The 26096-nt window shown below is 33.5% G+C and overlaps 2 protein-coding genes across 3 annotated transcripts; both read left to right on the top strand.

The window, feature by feature from the left end:
• On the top strand, positions 1 to 6904 carry LOC146872048 (uncharacterized). The gene is given in 4 exon segments (XM_085664497.1): positions 1 to 143; positions 266 to 814; positions 1394 to 1749; positions 6681 to 6904. Coding segments are annotated over 4 exon segments (1272 nt in total).
• An 8118-nt stretch (positions 6905 to 15022) lies between these two features.
• Positions 15023 to 25157, top strand: LOC118450516 (uncharacterized). 2 transcript variants are annotated; one of them, XM_085664510.1, is made up of 4 exons: positions 15023 to 20118; positions 20206 to 20282; positions 20366 to 20525; positions 20597 to 25157. In XM_085664510.1, the coding sequence occupies exon 4, from the start codon at positions 24217 to 24219 to the stop codon at positions 24715 to 24717; it is 501 nt and encodes a 166-aa protein (XP_085520636.1). In that variant the 5' UTR covers positions 15023 to 20118; positions 20206 to 20282; positions 20366 to 20525; positions 20597 to 24216; the 3' UTR covers positions 24718 to 25157. Both variants share the same exon structure in this region, with proteins under 2 accessions (XP_085520636.1, XP_085520637.1).
• The last annotated feature ends 939 nt before the right edge of the window (positions 25158 to 26096 follow it).

Below are 26096 nucleotides of genomic sequence, written 5' to 3'. Positions count from 1 at the left end.
ATGGCAAAACGAATAAATGTTTCTAGATATTTGAAAAATGCAACCAGCATACCTCAGGAATGTTCAGATGTAGAAAGTGATGAATTATATGACAGCGACGGTGAATTATTGGAGAGACAAACTGATCCAGTGATGAAAACAGTGCTATTATCGAGAGCAATGATAAGGAAATTTCTGATAATGAAAATATAGATCAGTCAAACGACAGTAATTGTGAAAATATTCCAAACAAACGTACGAGACGATGCATATGATTTTCTTCCAGTTCTGAAGACGAAGGTGAAAGTAACGTACCAAATAAGCAAACTGAAATTGCTTTAGACGGGACTATTTGGAAAAGAATTAAAGAAAGTGGTGTTCTTGGTAGATTACCAATTCAAACTGTTTTCAAAGATATACACGGACCAACAGCACATGCTAAACGAAACTTTATGAAGGGGAATCTAAGTAGTGCGTTCCTATTACTGATTGATAACCATATTTTGGAACATGTACGAATTTGTACAGAGTCAGAAGCCTCTCGAGTTTTGGGGAAAAACTGGACAGTTATGCAAGCAAAATTGAAGGCGTTTCTTGCAATATTGTACGCTCGTGGAGCGTCCGAAGGAAATAATTTGAGGCTTCAATATTCGTGGAAAAACAAGTGGAAACCATCATTTTTCTCCAGCGCTATGAGTAGAAGCGATTTTACTGAGATTCTGCGATATATTCGTTTCGACAAAAGAAATCAGAAGGGTCTACGTTTGCAAACAGACAAATTCGCTTTAGTCTTAGCTGTTTGGGACAAATTTATTGAAAGCAGTCAAAGTTGCTTCAAACTGGGAGCTTATATTACCGTGGATGAGCAACACTTTCCAACAAAAGCCAGATACAGATTTACCCAGTATATGCCAAACAATATATATGGAATATATAAATATGGAATTATATCCCATAAATATGGAATAAAATTCTGGCTGGCGTCTGATGTATAGATGAAATATGTAGTAAGTGGGTTTCCGTATTTAGGAAAAGACGAGGCTCGAGATGCATCAATCCCTTTAAACGAATTTGTTCTAATGAAACTTCTTGAACCGTATACCATGACGGGTCGAACTGTGACAACCGATAATTTCTCTACAAGTTTTTCTTTGGCGTTAAAATTAAGATCTGAAAATACCTCGTTGCTTGGAACAATACGCGCAAATAAAAGGGAATTGCAGAAAACCTGCAAACTGAAAAAATACGGCATGGCTCATTTCTCAACATCGTTATATTAATTCAATGGATTCACACTTACCGTTTACAAGAACAAACCAAATAAAAAAGTACTTATACTAAGTACAAAGCATAAACACGTCACAATTGATAAAACTGCTAAGAAATTACCTGAAACTGTATCGTTTTATAATAGAACTAAATTTAGCGTCGATGTCATTGATCAAATGGCATGAAAATATACCGTGAAATCAAATTCCGAAAGGTGGCAACTTCAAGTCTTTTTCGATATTTTAGATTTAGCCGGAATAAATTGCTGGATATTGTACAAAAATACAACAGGAGAAAATATCACATGTAAAGAGTTTTCGTTTCGATTAGCAGAAGTGCTTGCTTCAGAATATCAGACTTCAAGGCAAAAACCACACGAAGCCGATATACCAACTACAAGTGGCACAGTTCCTGTACGCAAATGGTGTCAAATAGGATATTGCAACAACAATAAGACTACAAAAATTTGCAATACATGCAAAAAAAGTGTATGCGGAAAGTGTACACACAGCAAAATCTACATATGCAAAAATTGTGATGGACAAACTGTAAACAATTGAGCATTTTATTTCTTGATAATGACTATAAATCCATTTATCTGTTAAAATAGATATTAATCAACTTTTTTGTCATGTTTTAAGTGTGAATAAAGACTGGAAGCCTCAATAAGGATTTTTTTTACACCAGTCATTCTGACTGGTTTTGGTAGATATAATATATTAAAATAGCCTGTATATCTAGTGTTAATGAATTTTGATAGACGTTTAGAAACATGATAAGGAACTATCATCATTCATGGAGGAATTAACGTTGACGGGAGGATTCGATGTTTCGATAAATTATAATTAATTTCTCATAAATACTCTGACGTGTAAGAATCATCAGTGTTCTTCCCAACATATACATACACATAGACAGAGGACAGATTCATCACATAGGCTAAAGATTCACTGTCATTACTATATCTCGAATTACTATTCATTAAAATTTACTTTAGAGTGACTTTGCCATTTCATTTTATGACATACTCATAACACATTATACGTACTTTTTCTTAAATTAAATATTAATCCTTATCCCCATCCCACTCTTTTTTTATTCTCCCACCCTCACTCTAATACTTTTCGACGAGTCATCACAATTTGGAAGTAAATTAGATACCTACTTATTTATTTCTAGCAAGTTTTCTTGGAAATGATAACGATCATTCGAAACGATGGATTTATCGATCGATCGACGCTGATCTACGAACGAGATAATGCGAGTCTAATACGAAGTAAAAATAGATGAGACATGTCAGATCTGACCAGTGATATATATATATATATATACGTTCCATATTTACGTTCGAGGGAATGACTATTTGCATAGCAAGGGAATAAGACTAATAAAAGACAGGAATTGGAAGGATGGGGGACCGGGTTGGACTGGGGGATAAGCAAAATAGAGTTGGGTGGTTTCATTTCTCTCAATCAAACTTATTTTTCTTTTTTATATACGTACCAATGTGTATATATGTATGTAAAGAAAGTATACTTTCTTGAGGTAGATTTGCCGCGCGTCTCATAGCCCGCCCTTCCATTGTCCTTTGTTCACAGAGAAACATATTTTCGTTTATCATCTCCCATAACCAATCCGAGATATTATAAAACGACAATTTTTGTTTATAATGGAAAGAAAACTACAATTCGCATTTAAATTTGTGGCATCACCGAGCGACAGAAAAACAAACGTAATTGTTATAATCTCTATCTATACTGAGGACAAAGAAAGATATATATTGCCGGGAAATGAAAAATTTGTTAGTAATCACAGCGGACTAATAAAAACCGAAAAGCTCAATACTACTAGACCCATTACATAAACTGTTAAGAAAAAATGAAAAGTTTATATGGTCTGAAGAGTGTGAAAAATCTTTCACAAATATAAAAATATTATTATGTTTTCAAGCAGTGTTGCAAATATTTGACAGGAATTTACCAATAAGAATTTACACGGATGCATCACTGGAAGGCATTGATGCGATATTTAAACAAATATAGAGTGATGGTAAAGAAAAGCCAGTAACATACTTTTCGAAAAAACTAAATGATTCACAAAAGAGAAAAAAAGCAATTTACTTAGAATCCCTGGCAATCAAGTAAGCGGTAAAGTATTGGCAACATTGGCTGATCGGAAGAAAGTTCACGATATTCACAGACCATAAACCATTAGAAGGTATGAACATAAAAGCTAGAACAAATGAAGAAATTGGAGAATTAACGTACTATTTATCAGAATATGACTTTAAAATAAAATATATTCCGGGAAAGATAACGCTGAAGCAGATAATCTAAGCAGAAATCCAGTACTGGAACCATCCAAAAATACGGAAGAAATATTAAAAATAGTTAATCTAATAGAAATAAAAGAGATAAAAACAGATCAAAAAGAAAATAGAACACTGCAGAGAACCAAAACAAAACTAATAGAAAAAGACGGAATATTCTATAAAAAAAATTAGAAACAAAGAAAAAATAATCTTATCTACGGAACTAAGCTTAAAATTAATTAAAGAAATACATTCTGAATGGTGTCATATAGGAATCAAACAAATGACAAACAGGATATCTCCTTATTATACAGCCAAAGGTATTACTGCAAATATAAAAAAAGTTTGCCAAAACTGTGAAATATGCATTAAGAACAAATCCAGGGGGCAAGGAAAATATGGATGGATGTCACAACTAGGACCGGCAAATGAAACCGTTCGAAATCATGTCAATAGATACCATTGGAGGTTTCGGAGGACAAAGATCAAGAAAAAGATACCTCCACCTGCTGGTGGACTATTTTACAAGATACGCGTTTATGATAACATCAAAAACCCAGAGTGCAACGGATTTCATCAAGCTGATAAGTAAAATACTAGAAACCGAAAAAATAGGAGTGATACTCGCAGATCAATAAACTCAAGAGAATTTAAAGAATTCCTCATAAAAAATGACACGAAATTGATTTTTACGGCTGTCAATGCGCCTTTCTCCAACGGTCTGAACGAGAGACTGAATCAGACACTAGTAAACAAAATAAGATGCAAGATAAACGAGAAGGAAAAAAAAGAGCTTGGACAACGATCGCTAAAGAATGTTTGGATAAATATAATGAAACAGAGCATACAGTAACCGGCTTTACGCCTAAATATTTGTTAGATGGAACAAACACCAGCATTTTACCCGAAGAAATAAAAAGAAAAAATGATAAAGAAAATTGGATAAGAGATAAAGAACTAGCCCTAGAAAAAATCACCAGTTTAACACAGGAGACCTGGTATATATAGAAGATGGCAATAAGTTGAATAGAAAGAAATTAGACGAATTGAGAATTGGCCCTTTCCCAATAATAAAAAAAATTTCAGAATCAATATACGAAATAAAAACAGGAAAACGAAAACAAGAAACCGGATTCTTCCACATAACAAAATTACTTCCAATATCAGAAGATGGAGACGAGGACTAAAAATTGTACGAATTTTATTCTGCGGAGGGGGGGGGGGAGATGTAAAGAAAGTATACTTTCTTCAGGTAGATTTGCCGCGCATCTCATAGCCCGCCCTTTCATTGTCCTTTGTTCACAGAGAAACATATTTTCGTTTATCACCTCCCATAAGCAATCCGAGATATTATATATATATTATAAGCATGTGTGTTCTATATATGTAAATAAAAAATTCTTCTTTATGAATTTCCGTGGAAATTTCGAACGATAGTTTTCTCGAGTCTCTTTTCATTCTTCCAAAAAAATGAAAAAATAAAGAAAGAAAGCAAAAGATAAAGAAATAGAACAACGATCTTCGAATAAAATATCGAACAAGAAGAAGAGGAATAAAGAGAAAGGGTACGAGAGGAAGTAATTAAGTAGTTTCCCGGGCTTTTAGTCGTATTGTTTTTACCAACTGATTAGATGATCCAACTGAACACGTGAGTAACCACGCGTTTCATACGGTAACAGAATTCTCTCCAGTATTCAAACAACTTTCGTCAATCTATTTTTTGAACTAAATAAATTCGTTCCATCAGGATACACACTTAATTAACAATCCTGGGAATAATACTGCCATGATAAATATAGATGTCAAAGTTACAATCCAATCGCTAGATCAAAATTCACATTGATTAACTTCCGAAAGCCTACTAAAGTGCTAACGACCGGCCAAACAACATCATTCTATTAATGTGCAAAATACTGACCAATCAGCAAGCTGCAATGAGCAAATATGCAACTATCCAACCGATGTATTCCCAAGACACCGATTATTAACCGATTATTTAGTTTTGATTATTATTCAGTTTGATTATTAATGTTCTTCTATAGTGCTAAAGATTAGCCAATTACGAAAATCGTAAAAGAACACATATATTTGAATTAATTGTAAGAACAGATACAAAAAACTGAATAATTATAAATGTTCTCTTCGTTGTATCAATTATCTTAGATATTCCTTTTTTTCATATTTACACTTTGACAAGTTTACTTATTTTGTATATACAATAATTCGACTTTATTAATAAACGCTAAAGCACACTTTGCGTTAATAAAAAAAATAATTACTAAGAAAAACATCTCCAATGAAAACAAATCGTATGCGATATAGCAACATATGATCGGCATAATGTTACGCGGTTGACGGAAAAAGAATAACAGTAAATACTAAAAGATCATGCCAAAATATCACAAAACTTATCATATGGATACCGTCATCCTTATTCTCTAAGACTAGTTACTTATGTTTAAAAACGAGCTAACAATGAAGCACTAGCCCGATGAAAAAGTGGCGTTACTAAAAAGCTACGATTCGGTTTACGACGACTATCGATGAAATTTTTATAAGAATAACAAAGACGTTAAAAAGTGAAACAAATACTGACACTGCAAAAATAAAACAGGATAATTCGAAATAGAAAACATCGCTAGGAATTTATTTTCACGAATATTTTTTAAACGAAGCGATGCTATATCTTCCCAACATTTATGCGCGAAAGTCGCGTTTTTAAAAATTGATTAATATGTAAAATAAGCATGTACGTTTGAAAAAATATTCTTATTACTTACAATTAACGAGACGACGAAGCTTGGTTGCAACTCGTACCATAGAGTTATAAAAACTTATTTGATTAGAAAATTTTTCTTTACATTTAAAATCGAATTACGGTGGGTCATTTCGATTCCCTTCTGATGATCTCGTCGCCATCTTAGACGTCTGGATTTTTCTAACAACCTCTTCTAAAATATCAATCGATATCAGAATCCGCAATAGCAGAAAACGCGTTCGCAAGTTGGTACGAAATTTTGCGTCATAATTTATCTTCTATTTTTTGCTTTTTGAGTTTGCTCGCTAACTTGATACAGGATAGACATATTTCCTATTCCTCGCGATTTGTTTTTGTTTACAGTTCTTATATTATCTCGGCACGGTGAGACAGTAAGCGTACATCGTACGGCTGTTGGCTCAAATATGCCACCAATAGAGCTAAAAATCTCAAAATTAGGAAACACATGTTCCATAGGGAATATATCAAATAACGAAGTAGGGGATATCGACATGTCCACTAAATCTACTGAGCTGAATCCCTATCTACTAGCAACAAGAGGGAATCTAATACAAACACAGATATGACAAATTCACGCACGTTCCATCAATCCGAGATATGGCTACAAGATATACCTATACAAAACTCATATAGTATTCTCTCTGAAACCGATACTATACCAACAGGTAACATCAAAACAAATGAAGACGCCTAAACAAATGAAGAAAATAAATCTCCTCCTATTTACATTCTGGCTCAAGTCATTGTACCCCTGATAGAATTATTTGTTCAACAAGCAGGTAACAAAGATTTTATTTTAAAGCAACTCAAAGATAATCAGACAAAAATCCAGTTATCATCCTTGGATCACTATGGGAAAGTAATAAACGAGTTAAAAAACAAAAACGCAAATTTTCACATCTATCAACTTAAAGCTGAAAGAAGTTACAAAATAATTCTACGCAGAATTCATCAAAAAATAAATTTACAGAAAATCATTGAAGAACTCAAGCAACACAAACACATTGTTAGGTCGATTAATAATATAGTTAAATATGATACTAAACAGCCATTACCTCTATTTGCTATTGAACATGAACCAAAAAAATAATAACAAGGAGCATAGAAAAACTACTGAACATATTAATTAAATTCGAACTGCCAAGACCGGAAACGTGACATACCTCAATGCCATCGCTGCCAAACCTACGGTCATACGAAGAATTACTGCAATAGGTTACCTGCTTCTGTTAAATGTGCAGGCAATCACTTCACTACATTTTGCTCAGAACAAGGTAAACTAGTAAACGTAAAGTTCTTTAACTGCCAAGGTAATCAACCAGCATTTATAAATAAAGGCTGTTTGGTACGTAAATAATTACAATCCAAAACATTTCTTTCCCTAAGACGAAGAACAACACTATCTGAATCTAACAATGACCATATTCCTTATACCACAGAATACAATCCAAAAATAGACATTTCTCAAAACTATACTAAACAGTTTTACAAGAATAATAGAACCTATGCACAAGTAACAGGCAAACAGAGCTCGCAACAACAAAATCTAGCACCGCTTACTTGCTCAAAAAAATTCTCCTAGAAACAAATATACAGAACTTAAACAACTTTTAATCCAATCTGCTAAAAATACAAAGCTCATAACAGACATGCTCTCAATACAAACATCACCGTTACAACAAAAAACATATCAAATAACCATTATGTTAAATCTCTTAACAAAATTCTTGAATACCTACAAATAACGACGGGTGGGCCAATCAGAGTAGCTGTTTAGGGCAGTAAAGGGTTATAACAAAGACTTCAAGAACTCAAAATTTTCATCTACTCACATAACATCGATATTATGGCAATTTCGGAAATTCACTTTACAGTTAAAAATAATATAAAAATACAGCATATATGATACCAAACATCCATCGGGAAATACACACGGGAGTTTTGCGATTATCATTAAAAATAATATTGAACACCATCTATATGCCAATACTTCACTTGACTATCTACAAGCAACAATTACACTAGAAACCATAACTGGTGAAATACAAATATCGACTATGCATTCACCGCCTAAACATAAAATTACTCAAGAGCGATATTCAAACTTCCTTAAAAGTCTAGGAAACAAATCTATAGCAGTAGGACTAGAATGCTAAGCACAAATATTGGGGATCAAAAAGAATTTCAATTAGGGGTAAAACAATGCTCGAAATCACACAGAAATGATCATTAATAGCATTTTCAACCGAGGAACCTACCTATTGGGCAGTAGCATCAAACAAATCACCAGATCTTCTAGATTTCACGTAACTAAAGGACTGAACAAGGCGCACTACAAATTAATCTCAAGCACAGAATTAACTGACACACACTTATACTGATAGAATTTCTACAAAAACCAATCCACATAAAAACTATATCCAAATTATACAATAGAAATACGAACTGAGATAAATTTCGGTCAACTATTGACGAAAACTTAAATTGCAAGATCACTTTAAAAACTTCAGAACACATTGAGAATACCGTGGACGAGATAACAAAAATAATTCAAGTGTCAGCATGCTTATCTACTCCTAATATGCAAGAAAATAAAAAGAGTTGTTCACATCTAGTTTATGTTTTGCAGAAAATTAAACAAAAACGAAAAGTTATATACAAATGGCAAAGGCATAGAACAGAAGAAAATAAAAGGCAGTTAAATGCACTCACAAAAGAGGTTAAAATAATGATCAAAGAATACTGTAATTCCGAGTTTAGCAAATATTTCTTAAACCTTATGCCAAATGAAGATATAAACTATTCACTCTGGAAGGCAACAAAAAAATTTTAAAAACCAATAACGCGGACTCCAGCACTGCGAAAACCAAATGGATCTTGGGCAAAGACATTCGTTTCCATGGAACAAGCCAAGACATTTGCTAACCACTTATATCAAACTTTTTTCAAGGAAATAGTATGACCACGACAGTAAATGCTATAACCGTATGCGATAGTATTGAAAGCGAAGATCAAAGCAACTTGATAGACAAGACTACAAAAAAGAGAAATGAAGTAATTGATAAATACAATAAAAACCAAAAAAAGCTCCAGGATTTGATCTCTTAATGCGAAAGTAATTAAAGAACTCTTAAAAAAGCCATCAGAATGATTACCATAATATATAATGCCGTACTTAGAATCCATTACCTCCTTGACTCATGGAAACTGGCAGAAATAATAATGCTGCCTAAGCCGAATAAAGATATTCATGAACGATCTTCTTACAGACCTATTTCCTCATTACCTATTCTACCCAAACTTTTAGAAAAAGTAATATCAGTTAGAATTAAAAAATATTATTAATAAAAAACGATTAATAAGAAATCACCAGTTTGGCTTTAGGGAGAAACATGCTACAACTGAACAGGTCCACAGATTAATTAACCAAATAACAACTGCTATGGAAAACAAGAAATACTATCACGTCTATTCTTAGACGTCGGAAAAGCCTTTGACAAGGTATGGCATGAATGCTTATTGAAAACTATAAAACAACACTTACAAGTATCAATTTACCTCTTACTTAAATCATCCCTAAACAATAGAACCTTTTACGTTAAAGTTAAAGACTCGCACTCAGCTGTACACGTAATATTTGCCAGTGTACCACAAGGAAGTGTACTGGGTCTGGTCCTCTATACGCTCTACACTGCTATACGCTGACAGTTATAAGAAAAAAATTTTTTACTTTATTTTCATAACATCGATATTTTCCTCACTTTTACTACCTACTGAACAATAATTTTGTGTTTATAATTGTGATCGATCGATATTTTGTATTAAATTCAATGTTCTTATATGCGTATATACATACATATATATATATATATATATATATATATATATATATATATGTAAAGAAAGTATACTTTCTTCAGGTAGATTTGCCGCGCGTCTCATGATCCGCCCTTCCATTGTCCTTTGTTATTTACGAATTCTTTTGCTACCTACAAATCGAGCCGTTAAGATTTGGAAGAGAAACGGGCAGTACGAAATAGAACTTAGACGAGATTAGTAGCACGAGAGTGTATAAAGAAATTCATAAAAGATAATATATTAAATAAAATTTAAGTAGTGTGAATAATAAACGTAAATTGTTCTTTGTTCCTTTGTTCACAGAAAAACATATTTTCGTTAATCACCTCACATAATCAATCCGAGATATTATATATATATATATATATGAAGTAAAAGCAGTGTTTATTCGTAATCCGTTTGATTTATATTTAAAATAATCTGATTAAATAAAATTAGATTCAATATAAATTCGCGATGTAGAGTCTGTGTTAACATATTCTTCATGTTTCAGAAAGCTGATTGTGCAACAAAGTCTAGAGTAAGTAAATTTCTTTTTTAAACATTTCCTTCATAATTCAAAAAAAACTTTCATTATAAAGATCATACTAATAACTTTGTTTTTTTTTCTTTTTTCAGATAATCAATGCAATCATGTTGGTGATAATGAAACGAGTGTTGTACCGTTTAAATAATATAACAATCATGAATTAGGATTCTTCGTTTGTTACTTTAATTTCGTCCACGTTTAGTGATTTAAGTTTTAGTATCATATGCACTTAAATCGATTGCGAGCAAAGCAGTCAGTCTTATGATTTGTTTCTATAAAGTCTAAAATTATTTTTCTTTTTATACTGTATTACACTATTCGCGTAGTAGAGTCAGTGCATCGAAGAAAATGATCAAAAAATAAATACATTTTCTTCTATAAAAGCATATTGATAAGTAAATTTTTTTATTTTATTCCTAATAATTTCACAATTTTGCTATTAATATAAATTTAATAAAAATTTGTTTGTCTTTTTACTGATCATCATTATGATCGTGTCTTATTAGTCTACAACGAAGTTGAGCTTTTCAACTTACTTATGTATCGAACTACATTGTTTTCAATTTTCTATGGATCCATTCTTCTTTAATTTTTACTTACATCGTGGACAAGTGTTTTGGAACCATCGTAGAACTTTTTAAGTAGTGAGTGAACAAATTTAAAATACCTTCAGTACTTAATCATGCCGAAGATGAAAGTTCCGAATCAGCACAAGTTACTGATTGTAATATCTTAAATAAATTATTGACGAGCAGGGGTAATTCCTTATTTGGATTTACTCACGAGTGGTATATTCTTAATTGTCTAAATCTATTGTGCATTCTTATGTCTATTAGCTCAGGATAAGATCTTCTTGTTTCGTTGGTATAATTAATTAATGGAGCAATTAATAAACACTTTCTTTTGCTCGCGATATTAGTGATGAAATCGGGCATTATTTACTCGATTCCGTCTAAATTGAATGTGATGTAGTTTATATGTTATATGCATCGCTTTGTACTCATCTCATTTAAACGCGATTTAATTCGATATATCGATATCGTTGTACAAAAAAATGAACAGAAACATAAGTGCGACGGATAGATTCTGAAAAAAATTGGTGAATCATGATCTTATTCTTTAATTAGAATGGTCACTTGTTGAAAGGAGTCATCTGAGGTATTTTGTTTATTTTAATATGAAAAATTAATTAAATATTAAATTTTTTTTGTTCATAAAAGAAAAGTTTTGGAAAGAAAAAAGTCGAGTACAGCCATTGCTAATGGAAAAACCAAAGAAACTTGTAGAGTCATAGTCCGTAGACTCTAGAATGTGTTAATTTATTTTTAGATCAGATTTTCAGCTTCTAATAAACTAATTTTCGTTTCTTCTAATATAATATTCGCAATTTGTTTTCTTTGTTTAAGTATTATATGTATTACATGTTAGATAGAGTCATGCGTTAACATTTTTTTACAACGTGATATAGGGATGCATAAAAATAGATAAAAAATTAAATTGTAAAGTGCACCTACATATTGATACGTCAAATCCTATTATATTTCATGTCTTTGAACATTGATCGTGTATGATTAATATATTTTCTTTTCGTTATAGGAGAACATTGTTAGATTTGTTAACGTTAGTACTTTTCGATTTTCGCGTATTAGAGCTCCTAAACTGGCTACTATATAAAAAATATGTATGTGGGTGTGTATGCATTTCTGAAGGAAAGCACGAAATATAAATTTAATTATTTACGGTATAAAAAACCTTCAATAATTGTTATTTATATTAAAATTTCTACAAAATAATGTTTAAGCGTATAATGTTTCATTAATATCAGATTGATGTGATTATTACTTAGACTAGTTGAAGAACTATGTCATTTGATTTATATACATTAACTATTGCCATAACATGGCATCGTGCACTTATTTAAAATTATTGACTTGAAGGGCATTTTTAAATGCATAACTTTAAACACGACTTTTAGATTGCTAAAAGCAATTGGAATAGAACATAATTACAAATATGATAATGATAATAATTAAAAAATGCAGAATTGTTCAAAAGTTCTCATTCAAGATAGAAAGTTCTTTTCCAATTTCAATATGCAATTGTACTTAAAAATATACTAAATGCTGTGCACATATTCAAAAATTTCATTTAATTCCACTTACATCGATTATGTTTTCAACTAGAAAATGTAAGAAATAATTCGTTGAATTATATTTTTGTGAACAGTCTATAACATCGCTCACTATAATTTTGAATAATCTGAAAAATTATCTATTTGGAATTTATCTATTTGGAAAAGTTATTAATAGTGTTTATAAATGATATAATGAAAAGAGAAAAATAAAACGAGTAACAAAATAAGAAGGAAAAGATTATAAAGTTGATATCAATGGAAACGACGAGAAAGATGAAATGTTTACAAGCCGATGAAAACAAATGCGAAGAAGTAAGAAAAACTGACGCATCGATTAACGGAAATTCCGTTCGACGACATCCTCTCTATGCTCTTGACGCAGTCCATTTTTTCTATATAATTTTTCTGTATAATTTGCACAGAATATTCTTGATACTTGGACATACAAACCGTGCGCCTCTTCGACATAATCTCGTTGTTTTCGCGAAGATTTTTAAGCCAAGCTGGATACCAGCGTAGTCTATAATCGCAGACCAATAGTTTGTCTATGTGAAATAATAAAAGAGATAGTCATAATCATAATTCAAAAACTTCTTTCTTCTTATATATTTTATTAGTCACGTATACAAATTTCTCTCTTATAAATATTTTTTTTTTAAGAATTTCTATTAAATTATTTTGACGAGGTCCCAATATCTTACCATGACGTCAATAGAATTTTCTACGTCTATAATCAGAATTATTTATTGAGTTTTTATCATTTCATTAACCCTTACTTATGTCGGTATCTCGCAATGTATCACGATAGTTTCTGTCACTTCCTCTGGTATGCGAGTTTATTGTTCTGCAAGTTGAGCGTTTCCAATGAATTCTGATTGTCAAAGACTACCACCATTGGGTGGTAGGTCTTTGATTCTGAAACGTCTAAAATGTTATTACAAATTTTTTTGTAGGTTAAGAAAAATCATCGTGTCTTCGTAGGAGGTAAAAGTATTCTCCGGGATAATCCATGGTTATATTGTTAGCTCTTAGATCCAGATGATGCAAACGATGAAATTATCTCAGCACATTACTCAACACGGCGTGTAGATTGTTATCTCCTAACCCTAAATATTGTAAATTCTCTAAAAGAGGAAAAAATAGCACGATGATATTTTTGTTCCCGTTTGCCAGTTTAGGGAAATAAATCATTAGGTTTTCAAATTCAAATCGTAAATAAAATTTTGATATAATGAGTATCAGTAAGGTCATTTGAACTCTCATATTTTATACATAATATACAGAGATTGTATAATGATCGTAATTATATATCCACGATATATCCAAGCGAGGGTGAAAAATCTTACACGTAATGCATCATGCCTGCGTCATACACACTTCTTTGTAAGTGTTTGATTTGTACAAGCGATACGTTTATACCTACGGTATACTTAACTCATGCACTGTGCCGTATTACCGCTGTATTCAAGCATGGCAATCAAGTATAAATTTCTTTCAAAAAAAGAAATTACCTAACTTTTTGCGAAAATGGAGAGACTGTGTCCTACTTTAAACATTAAAGAAAATTGAACGGTCTTACTAACTATTTAAAATCAGATGAAGTGAGAAAATAAGTCTACCTTCCAAAGAAAAATTTAAAAGCAATTCGATTGTACTCACTTTCAAAACCCATAAATCTGTCTGGATCGTCATGAATGATTTCATATCCGTCGAGTTCCAAAGAATTTATAGTATAGGTATAGTGCGAATACGATTAAACATCGATATTATAAAGCACGACAATAATTATATCTTGGAAGCAATATCATTTAAATCATTTTTTTAAGTAACGCCGATATCTTTAGCGCCAGATAAAAAAATTGGTTGCTATTTAAAGGATTTATGATTATTTTTTCTACATTTCCTTAAACAAGTAAATAAGACAATCGCTATATTTCTGTGTAATATTTTTTGAAGAAAATAGAATAGAATTCTCAGAAAAAGTAGCAGTTCAAAACCTTATTTCATGATATAATTTCATCTGGATTATATAAATAACGTTAAAATTTTGTATTTGTCTAATTTTGTATTTGATCGTAGATACAGATGAGAAAGTGATTAATTAAAAATTAATCAAATCCATTAGCTTACCTTCAAAATCTCCTTCCTTGATTGATTATATTTTATTATCTTGCATCACCAGTTGCTTCAACATATCCAACGTGGAGAGTTGTTAATGCTATTTAATTAATTCTCTCTCAGATCGAGACGTTTTAATTTTCGTTTAATGTTAGTATAATTTGCATTACGATTAAAATGTGACCTGCCGCATTGGAATAAAATAATAATAAATAAATCGAAGTATCGTACTTGTATATTGTACATTGAATGAATCCGCTTCTATCCGCTTCTTCTCATTTTCGTAGAGAGTGAGAGTTTCAAGTATGTCGAGGCCTTCGAAAGCTTTGGCATGAAAACCATTTATATTATTGTGATTGAGATTCAAAATAAGCAAATGATGGAGATTTCTTAACGCAATCGATGGAACGATTGCTAAATAATTCTGCAGAAAGTTCAACTTTGTCAATTAGTTTCCTGAAACAATGAATAAAATTATTAATACTCAATAGAATTTATTAAGTTCGAATCATCGTTTAATCTTTCAGTCATTATCAGTAGATATTTCTGTTCAAATCTCTAACTTGATTCGAAATATGATTGAGTGAGAATTAAGGTCGAATTGAGCGAGATAATTTTTATTTAGGAGAAAGCAACGATACAATATCCTCTTTGATACAAGAAATTTCAATCATATTCTATTGATCTTGACAGATTTACTGATTGAGTATCACGAGGATTTCTCAATCGCAGCCAGAGTGCTATTGTAAATAATTGGTTGACATATATACAGTCCAAGAAATATGTAACCTTGGAGCTTCGGTAAATTATTGTGTTTGAGTATCAAATAGAAAATGACAATATTTGGTTTTCCCTTTAGGGCATTTATGGGTTTGGAGATATACGATAATTCGGTCTGTTGACATAAGATATCCAAGTCAGCCTTTTTCATAGTACAGGAACAGGTTAAGATCTCGCGTTGATCTAGACACTTTGATAACTTTTTGCGCCAAACTGCTGGCCAGAAGGCAGATGAACCATGTTAACCTACACGCAACATTAAAAGTTCTACTCGTTCTCATATTTTCTATGAATATTTGCTTTCTTCGTTAATTTCTTCCTCTACTTCAACTTTTTTTTTCTGTTTCTTTTCATTTCTTTCCCGTCACCATTCCTTCTTCATTCTCTCCTTTTTCATCGCCCAACTCATCTCTATCGCGACCCTCTGTTTCTTATATTTCTCTTTTCTCATTGTGCCTCTCTTTATTCCCGTACTTCTAGCCTGCTGCATAGCTTCTGTTCTTCTCATACTCACTGTTCGATTCTCTGTACCGGTACTGCAAAAAAAAAAACAGAATACATTCGTTCAAATTGCTTTTAACTTTCGCGAATGTACGATAGATAACGTAGAGAGAACATCTTCGAATTTCTTTAATTCAAAAAATTATTTTCTTCTAAAGCGGAATCTTGTAAATGAGAAAAAGTCCATTTTCGGACTTACTTTGCTATAAAATGAGTAATTTCTTATCTTCTCAATGAAAAATTGCATCATGAAAAAAGATCGAGATATAAGTTCATTAGCGCAAAAAAACTAGAACGTATGTAATATTTAATAGTATAGGTTTTTTAAATAGTATAGGTAATTATACATCAATATACATTTTATATATCAAGGTGTACTATATATAATCGTAGCACCGGATGATGCGGATGACCGAAAACAATGCGGTAGGTACACGAAGAATATATATTTCAAACGTTGCAATTTATTTTCATAAGATAGAGGCCATACTACAGTGTGTATACTTAATTTTAAGATCGTAAGGAATTTACTAACTAGAAAATTAAGAAATATGTTAGAAATAGTATACAATGAAAACGATACGCGATAGGCCGCAGACGTTGCAATTTTTAATAGCTGAGAAAGCTAATAAAGTTCAATCAATCAATCAATCAATCAATCAATTTCCAAATTCTACATTATGGAACATCGGTACCGTTAATCGAATGGACCTTTCGAATGTAATTATCATGGATCTCTAGATTATTTCAACTATTGTACAAGCAAACGTCGCGACTAGAACTAATATCTTATATTTATTAATCTTTTTTATAACACGTGTCTATCAATAAAACGGTCGAACAGTTATGTCATCATATACGATGAAACTTTAGATCTTTCATTTGGTAAAGCAGATAAAATAAACTTAAACTAATTGAATAATTAAGTTATCCGTGCCATTGACAGTTCTCGCATGAATAGATTTAACTACAGAAGAAGAAGTGACAGCTATTCCCAGTAATATGTCATCCTTACAATTTCAGAATTTATCCATTAGCCTATTATCTTAATAGCTGCCTATTAATCTATTGAGCCAAACAATTTACAATATCATAGGAAGAGAAATGTAAATTACTGATAAGAAATTAATCTGCAATAATGACATGAAAGCAATCTATAATACCGACTTATGCATATCAATGGATTAATTTAAATACCGATGTCATATATATCAATAGAGCAATTAGAAATATCGATTAAGTAGAATATGGAGATGCTTTCATGCGTATATTCAAAAAAAAAACAAGAAAAGAATTATGACATTTTCACAGGAACAGTAGAAACTGAAGAGAATGAGAGCTCATCAAACATAATATTCTCTTCACTTCTGCCGGCTTTATCCAAGCTTTTCACATAATGATAACAAGAGAAACTCAGCTTTCAATAAGTAATTAAAAAATGAAATAGAGCAAAGTTAATGACATATAAGGGAGATTAATTATTCGAACATTAAATTCACGTAATGATTTTTCTCGTTGTATGATTGAAGACTTCGACCTCAAAGATAATATAATACAAATGAAAAGAAGAAATTTATTTAAATGAAATATTATGGGTTCCACATTATGGGTTCACCTTAATAATATATACACGCATACATTCGTATTTGTACAATAAGAATAAAATAATAGAGCAGATATATTGAATATTAAAAATGTAAAAGTTAATAAAATCAAACAGGCAAGTTCTACAACAAATACTGAAATTATCACAAGTAAGATAGTTGACCAGGCGAAGGAAATTAACGAAACAATTGATCATCAAAGTACGAACAGGATGGTGAGGTTGTTGGTAACGTTTCAGAATTACTAGAGAAATTATCTATAAATGAGAAATCAAAGAGAATCGGGTCTACATCTTCATGTATTTTTTAACAGAAAAGTTCAAAAATTAAAAAAGAGGAAACGGCAACAATTCAAAAATTATAAAAAGAAAGAAAAAGGACATAAGGAATTGCTAAGTGCATAGGTACGTTGTTTGTAAGATTAGCAAATATTGTAATTATTATTGCAACACGGTGTATGATGAATATGTGTGTGTGTGTGAAAGAATGAGTGACATAGATAATGAACGTGCAAAGTGAAGTGTGAAACAAAATGTCGGCAAAGAGCACCGAAGTGATGACAGAAAGCTTTAAAGAGAAAGAAAGACGATAAGAGATTAGACGAGAGTGAATAGAATATTCGAGGACGAATGTAAATATATACAGAATGGCGAAGTGCGGAACCGTTGTTGTCACAATCTCATATTACGACGATATTCTTTCGAATCTAAATCGGCTTTCTGGAATAAACGATATTAAATCGAACGTGATCATAGCCGCGTTTAGAATATTTCGAGAGTTATTATTGCGATTCTCGATCTCATTTATGATTGTTTCCAATATCTTTAGATTTTCACATGTATATATATGTAGCAGCTAAAGGTTTTAAAATGATGTAACGTAGAAATGATGCAGTACCTAGTCTTCGATAATGTGTCGAGCAAAGCACCTATTCTTCAAATATCAATGCAACGCTCATGGGTCCACACGGTCACCAGGATAAAGGACCAAACATGAGATTGCTTAAACATTTCGAATGAACTATCCAGACATACCCACGATCAATAAGAATATTGCTTTCCCTTTCCATGTACCTTTTACTTAAATTCCTCTTTTTTTATTTTCCTTTCCTAATTTGTTAATACCTTCTTGGATAGTTCGAGAGAAATCTAAAGACAGTGGTATCCAAGCATTCGCACTCATTAGTAGGATAACCGACTCTTACGAATATCATTGGCTACGACTTTAACGGATGTAATCGGCACGATAGAAATCATTACTACATTCATAACTGTATCATACTTCAACAAATATACTGTGATAACTTCAATTCATGATACAATTCATTAACGTGCAGTTACCTCACGAGTTCCCCGGGATCTTTCAAAAAAATTCGCGTTCTCCTATTAATTTGCGAGAACCGGATCCGCGAACCTGGTCCGGTGCAGGACGCGTACTTTTGAAAACGCTCTCTTTAAACAGAGATTTTGATTTATTTTCTCTAAAAGCAAAAGTATGAATCATATACGTAATTTAATTTTTTAATGCTCGAATAAGTAAATAATTTCTTGAAAAATCTATACAGATCTACAAATTAGAATCAAAGATAGTAGTCATCATAGTAGTCATAAAATATTATATAATAGAAAAAAATAATCGACGCTATATATATTAAATTTGCTTAATTAATAATATTATATTAATGCTATTGATCTTTAGTGTAGGGTATATATATGATTGGGTATGATACCGAAATTTGACGGAAAAAATATGCCACTAACTTCATTTATAAAGGCATGTAAGAAAGCGCGACAAACGATACAGGAAGATCTCTTTACGATTAGCTGCAATACGTAAGTTGCACGATTCCGCGTACTGTGCGATCGAGAAGCACGATCTTAAGACAATGAGTTCGTTATGTAACAGACTCAGATGGACATTAGGGACGCGTCATTCACAAGAATACTACAAAGCAGAGCTTTGAAATATACTAATGAGAGAGAATGAATAAATGATAGAATACATCGGTAAAGTAAAAGATCTCCATGAGGCACTCATGGATGAAGAAGATTATTGGGAAGAAGCTTCCGATGTAAAAAAGTGCGAGATTGACGAACTCGCCCTCCATAGTTTCTGCACCGGGCTACCAACGGAGTACTTTCCATATTTATCGGCTCATAAATGTAGGGACCTTACAGACGCATGCGACAAAGCAATAGAATTATATTCCGCAATGGAACACGTCAGCACTTGCTTTCTTCGGGACGATCCAGAGAGGTGAGTTATAAGGCGATATTGAAGATTGAATAATTTCGTTTTCTAAGAGCTCGTTTATCTGTTTATTTATTTCCTCCTTGTGTCTAGGAGGGAAACGATACTGGCGTACGGAAACGGGTGTTGAATCTACGGTTTCGATCTTATGAGTTATGGTATTTGTGAACGTGAGTTTATCTCCTGGTAAATGAAATAGTTCCAGGGAATCTCTTATCATACCTTTTGCAGTTTTTATTTTTTCTACTTTTAGTGATTGTAGATTTATGCTCTGGAGAGCTCTCGTGTAACGTTCGCCAGATATGACAGAAGGTTTATACCAAACTTCTCCGCTATCAGCAAACCACTCACTAATCTCTTGAAGAAGACATACCATTCAAATGGGAGGAGAGCCAAGAGACGTCATTCAAAACGTTAGTAAATTTATAATGTCAAGAATCACTATTTCAATACCCGGAATTTTCAAAACTATTCGTCGTTACAGCAGACGCATCCAATTACGCTATCGGAGGAATATTAAGCCGAAGTGAAATAGGGAAGGATCTGCCTATTGCATATACTAAAGCTCGAGATTATTAAACCAAGCGGAACAGAACTGCTCGACCATAGAGAAAGAATTATTAGCCATTATATACTCAATGAATTATTTCAGACCATATCTTTATGGTACTAATTTCTCTTTAGTAACAGACCACAGGCCCTTAGTATGGCTGAATTCCATGAGAGACCCTACACCGAGATTGATACGATGGCGATTAAAGCTAGTCAAATATAACATTGTACATAAGGCCGGAAAGAGAAACGTAAACGCGGACGTTTTATCTCGAAACCCCGTGGACCTCCATAAACAACAAATACTTCCGATAGTAGGAACAAGCTCGAGTGACGAAGAAATGTATATAGTTAGAAATAAACGCGCAAGCACTCAAGAGTCTAAAGAATCTCAAGATAAGGAAGCGGATAATATAATAAAAGAAACTGTTCAAGTCTCACCCGACGTATACGATAAGACAGACGAAACTAGTGACGTAATTCCAACCGAAGAAACTTACGCTCATATCGACAGCTATCTAACAGAGATAACAGACAGGATGATAATGTATAACGGGAAAATTACCTTCTTTATTACGACTAACGGAACTCTAGTAGATCTAGACGCAAAAGAGCTAATAGACAACCATACATTACCCACCATCATCGACGCAACCCTTGGAAGAATAAAGAAAAATGAAAGGTATTTAACTGTGTTTCCCGCCAAGGAAAGAATCTCACTCTCCATTCAACTAGAGACCCTGGACGAAGTCCTTCATTTTCTTCTTGACGTGGCCATCGAACTACAATTAAAAATGATAGCAATCTCTAGGGGACCAGTGAGAGATATACCCTGAGCCGACGTAAAGCGCAAAATTCGTTCGATCTTTTTAGGTAGAGAAACAATGATCATAATATTAAGGCATGAGATAGTGATACCTAAGGAAACCAAACGAATTGAAATAATACATGACAATCATTCGAGGCCTGTAGGCGGACATAAAGGTGTATCGGAAACTTGCTCTAGAATCCGACAAAAATACTATTAGGCAAATTTAAAAAGAGATATTCAAAATTAAATACAGAAATGAAGAATTTGTCAAACGAAAAAGCTTGTTAGGTTAAAAACTCATCAACCGATGACTATCACTGAAACGCCCGGGAAGGCGTTCGATAAAATATCTATGGACATCGTAAATCCGATACCTACCACGAAATCCGGACGTAGCTATATCTTAACAATGCAATCTTTTCAGTAAATATTCTATCGCGATTCCTCTTCAACAAGCTTCTTCGGAGGAAATCGCTGATGCATTTATTAAAAATTTAATATGCCGATTTGGCTCTCCAAAAGGTATCTTGACCGACCAAGATACTAACTTTTTGTCAGAATGAATGAAAGCCGTAGCTAGAAAGTCCCAAAGCCATCAATACCAGACAAGCGCGAACCACTCACAATCAAACGGTTCGATTGACCGATCACACCACATCCTCGTAGAATTTTTGAAACCGAAAACAGCCCAAAATGGGACGCGATTGGATTGATGTGGCAATGTTTTCATATAATACAAGCGTACACTGTAGGAACGATGTATACACATCACGAACTAATGTATGGCCAATTAGCCAAAACACCGAACGAGTCAGAACAAATTAATAAGTCTCAGGAAGCCGCGAAACAAAATTAAATTAACGTTAAAAATAAATCAAAAATATATTATGGCAAAAAGCAACGAGTTGTCAATTTTAAAATAAGAAACCGAGTGTACTTTCTGAAAGGGTCACATAAAGGTAAATTCGATGACAAATATGTCGGACTATTCGATGTAATAGAAATATTAAAAAACACAATATAAAAATACGTACCGATAATAGCAATCGCATAGTACACGCCAACAGACTCAAGATTGTTAAATCCAAATAAAAATCGGCATCATGGAAACTTGTAATAACGACACACGGTTTTTCTAAGCGCAGCATGGCGCAACGATCGCTCTCCCTTCCATGATGACGGTTGGTAAGGTGGTCTCACCTTAGTCTATAAGTTAGAATATAAGAGATGTTAAACGAGCTAACGGCCTCAGCTACCTTTCGACGCTTTGCAAAACAGAACAGTCCAGAACTCGACATAAAATCCTTACAATGAAAACCTTTATTTCGATGCTAACCTTAATAAAAATAGCAGTAGCACTGGTAGGGTACAATTGCGCTACGCAATTCCTGAATATTACTCGTATCGTACTCTCTCCTACATTGTGAGATCCCGAATCTCCAACCAATTAATAACACAGTTTACGTAGACTTACTACAGACTGCTGACTACTACTTCTTAAGAGTTTTACAATGTCGCGTGGAGATATACCGCACGATATTTCATTGCAGCATGTACTCACACGCGTCCATCGTTCATAATGGACGTCGAGAATACTTATTCATATTGACCCACCAATTGTGCCAACAGCTGTACTTTACGGGCAATCTCTCTCTAGACCCGAAGGCATTCATATAAGTCCTAAAGAAAAACAGCAATGACACAAGAAGTCTTACCCTGAATGGTACCGCCACGACAGATGGCACTTGCAAAGGTCTCAATATAGCAACCTCAATGGAACAAGAGATGACATAGTAGTACAAGACTCCGTTAGGATCACGCTACTTCGCCACTGTCATGACAAAAGCCAATCAAATCCACCTAAAATTTGGAACCATATGTGCATTGGACGAGGAAGCCTGCCTCGACTCGAATGAAAGCGAAAGTTACTGATCAAACATCTCAATTGACAGCTGTGGCTTCCATGAATATGACATCCTTTATGAAGGGTCAGCAATGAAACTAACACCTGCCGAATCATCTCAAGGACCCATACTTTACACAGTGCAGCAAAAGACGTTACGTTTACTCTAACAAGAACCAGCAAGTTTGTTTTATGCAAATATTTTTTGCTCTATCCGTAAAACAGAACACCTTAAGCTATTCATTATAGAAACATCACTTGGAAGAACATTTAAATGGAAGACTAAAACTTCCGTAGAGAACTCAGATATCCTTGCCTATGTGAATTCAAAATTTATATATGTAGAAAGACATCTTAAGACACAACTAACCTCATTATATGTCGACAATACGCAACAAAAGTGTGTCTTAGAGCAATAGGTTCTCAAAAATGCTCTTTCTTTAGCAACAATTGCACCCGAAGAAATGGCTTATGCCTTGATGAAGCAGCCAGAATACATGGCGGTCATCGCAGCAAAAGTAATATATATTATAAAATATATTCCTGTGGAAGTAAAGGTCAGGCAGACTGAGGAATGCTGTAAGGAATTACCGATCACATATCGGAACGACTCATATTTCCTAGCACCTATAACACGTATCATCCTGAAAGAAGCTTCACCAAAAGATTGTAATGAATTATTGCCCAACATGTATAATCTACATAAAACCTGATATAGAGTGACTCCGAAACTGATCGAATCAATACCTCCCCCAGTAATTCAACCTCTGACGAAGCCACAGTGGAGGTACATCGCGACCCTGAACACCTGGGAACAAGCGGGGATCTAAATAAACTCATGTCACACATCATGGAACCAGCTGAAAAACCCGCCATTATCGACACTCTTGCTAAAGAAGCTAGTGGGAGACATATACCTTCAGGCAAAATTTCCTTATATAACCTAATGGATGAAGAATCATTAAGTAAGATTGCATTAAGTACGGCACAACGACTCTGGGGAACCTTCGTAACCTTCGAATCAGCAAGCGCCGGAGTCTTGGCCATTTTTATGCCTCTTCGATTAGTGAAGTTCATCGTCGACATACTCACTCATGGGTACGGATTACACGATATTTATGAGTGGAGCCTACATCTCCTAGGAGCCATATGGAGTTCAGTAACACACTTCCTCCTCCACCTTGCCAAAAGAGTGGAACAAGAAAAACCACCCAACACAAAAATGGCACCCAAGACTACTGCCCTCCACGAGGAAAAGGGAGAATCCGCAGCTGACGCGCTCGATCGACCAAGCACATTATTCGAATTAAACGCGTACTTAAATAAAGATAAATATTAAAATGTACGTATATTTACGCACATTTTCAAATAAGGGGGAAATTGTTACATCCCACACCCCTCTCATACTTAGATTTAAAAACCTGTTATCCACCTATAAAAATCTTAGTTTTTTAGCAATAAGTCCTTAATAATATTATTGTAAATCACTCATTAGGTATAAGAAGTGATCGGGGACACCTTACATATTTATCAGTCTCTTTATTATATGAAATATTTTTATATAATCTGTAGTGCACCGGACGGAGTCCATGATACGTGACACACGTAACGCACTGGATGAAAGTCATAACATGCGCCACATGTAACGTACCAAACGTCCATATTGTCGGTAGGACGAGGCAACGCCTCATCTCCACGGCAGAGCTACCGAAGTTCAGCCGGGTATATAAGCGGCTGCACAACGGATTTCAGGGATTGTATTTTTTTTTCCGACGGTTATTTTCGGTTATTTTTTTCAAAAGTTATTCTCAAAGGTTATTCTCTCTAGTTATTGTAAAGTATTAATAAATTAATATTGTTAAGTTAAAGTCAGTTTGTCTTAAATAATCCCGGCTGCTTAACTTCCAACAAAACCTTATGACATTCTAAACTATTTTCAAGTTACATTAATTATTTTCGCGAGTCTCAAGAACTTTCTACCACGCAGTCGACAAGTTCAAAGCTAAGAAAAGCTATCTGTCCATAAGGCGTGAATCCTTAACCCTAAGTTATTCTTTTACTAGGTGGTGCGTACGAATCGCACGATTTAATCGCACTACTTAACGATTCGGTTCGTTACCACAAAGATTTGGGAATTGTTCCAACGGAAACTATTGACCAACAAGAGGCCGTACCTTACCGCCTCATACCCATCACGGTCGAGAAGAAGACTTTCTATCCGAGTCGACTATCGCCGTCCGATCTTCGAGCGAAGCTCACCCAAGCAATTTCATATCGCCTCTAACCCGATCAACATTACGAAGGAGATCGTTTGAACGGAAGACAGCTCGTATTGGTGTCCATCCCGTGTCAAGAACTGCACATAGCAGGTAACGGCCAAAAAGGACACAAATTCCACAAAAGTAGGAGCACCTCAGGTAAGTTCAATAACTTATATATTTTTTTTGAGGCCCGTACCGTGTGGGACGTAACAATAGATTATATATTATAATAGTAAAGATAATTATTAACTTCGACTAAAGTAATGAGTAAATAAAGGATAAAAACAAATGCAGAAATTATCATAAGGTAGTAAGACAAGGAGAAACGATAGGGATAAGGAGGACGGAAACAAAAGAATCGTTTTGTACTTTTCTTCATATGTCGCACCACGTAAAATGATACACTTTTCCTTCTTTTGTTATTATAAATTACCGTCATTATATGTGTCATGATGGA

The sequence above is a fragment of the Vespa mandarinia genome, unplaced genomic scaffold (genome assembly GCF_050613455.1).
Source record: "Vespa mandarinia isolate Hongniang unplaced genomic scaffold, ASM5061345v1 scaffold_61, whole genome shotgun sequence".
Lineage (NCBI taxonomy): Eukaryota > Metazoa > Arthropoda > Insecta > Hymenoptera > Vespidae > Vespa > Vespa mandarinia.
Note: the sequence above shows the minus strand (reverse complement) of the source record. Positions and strands in the feature narration are given on the sequence as shown.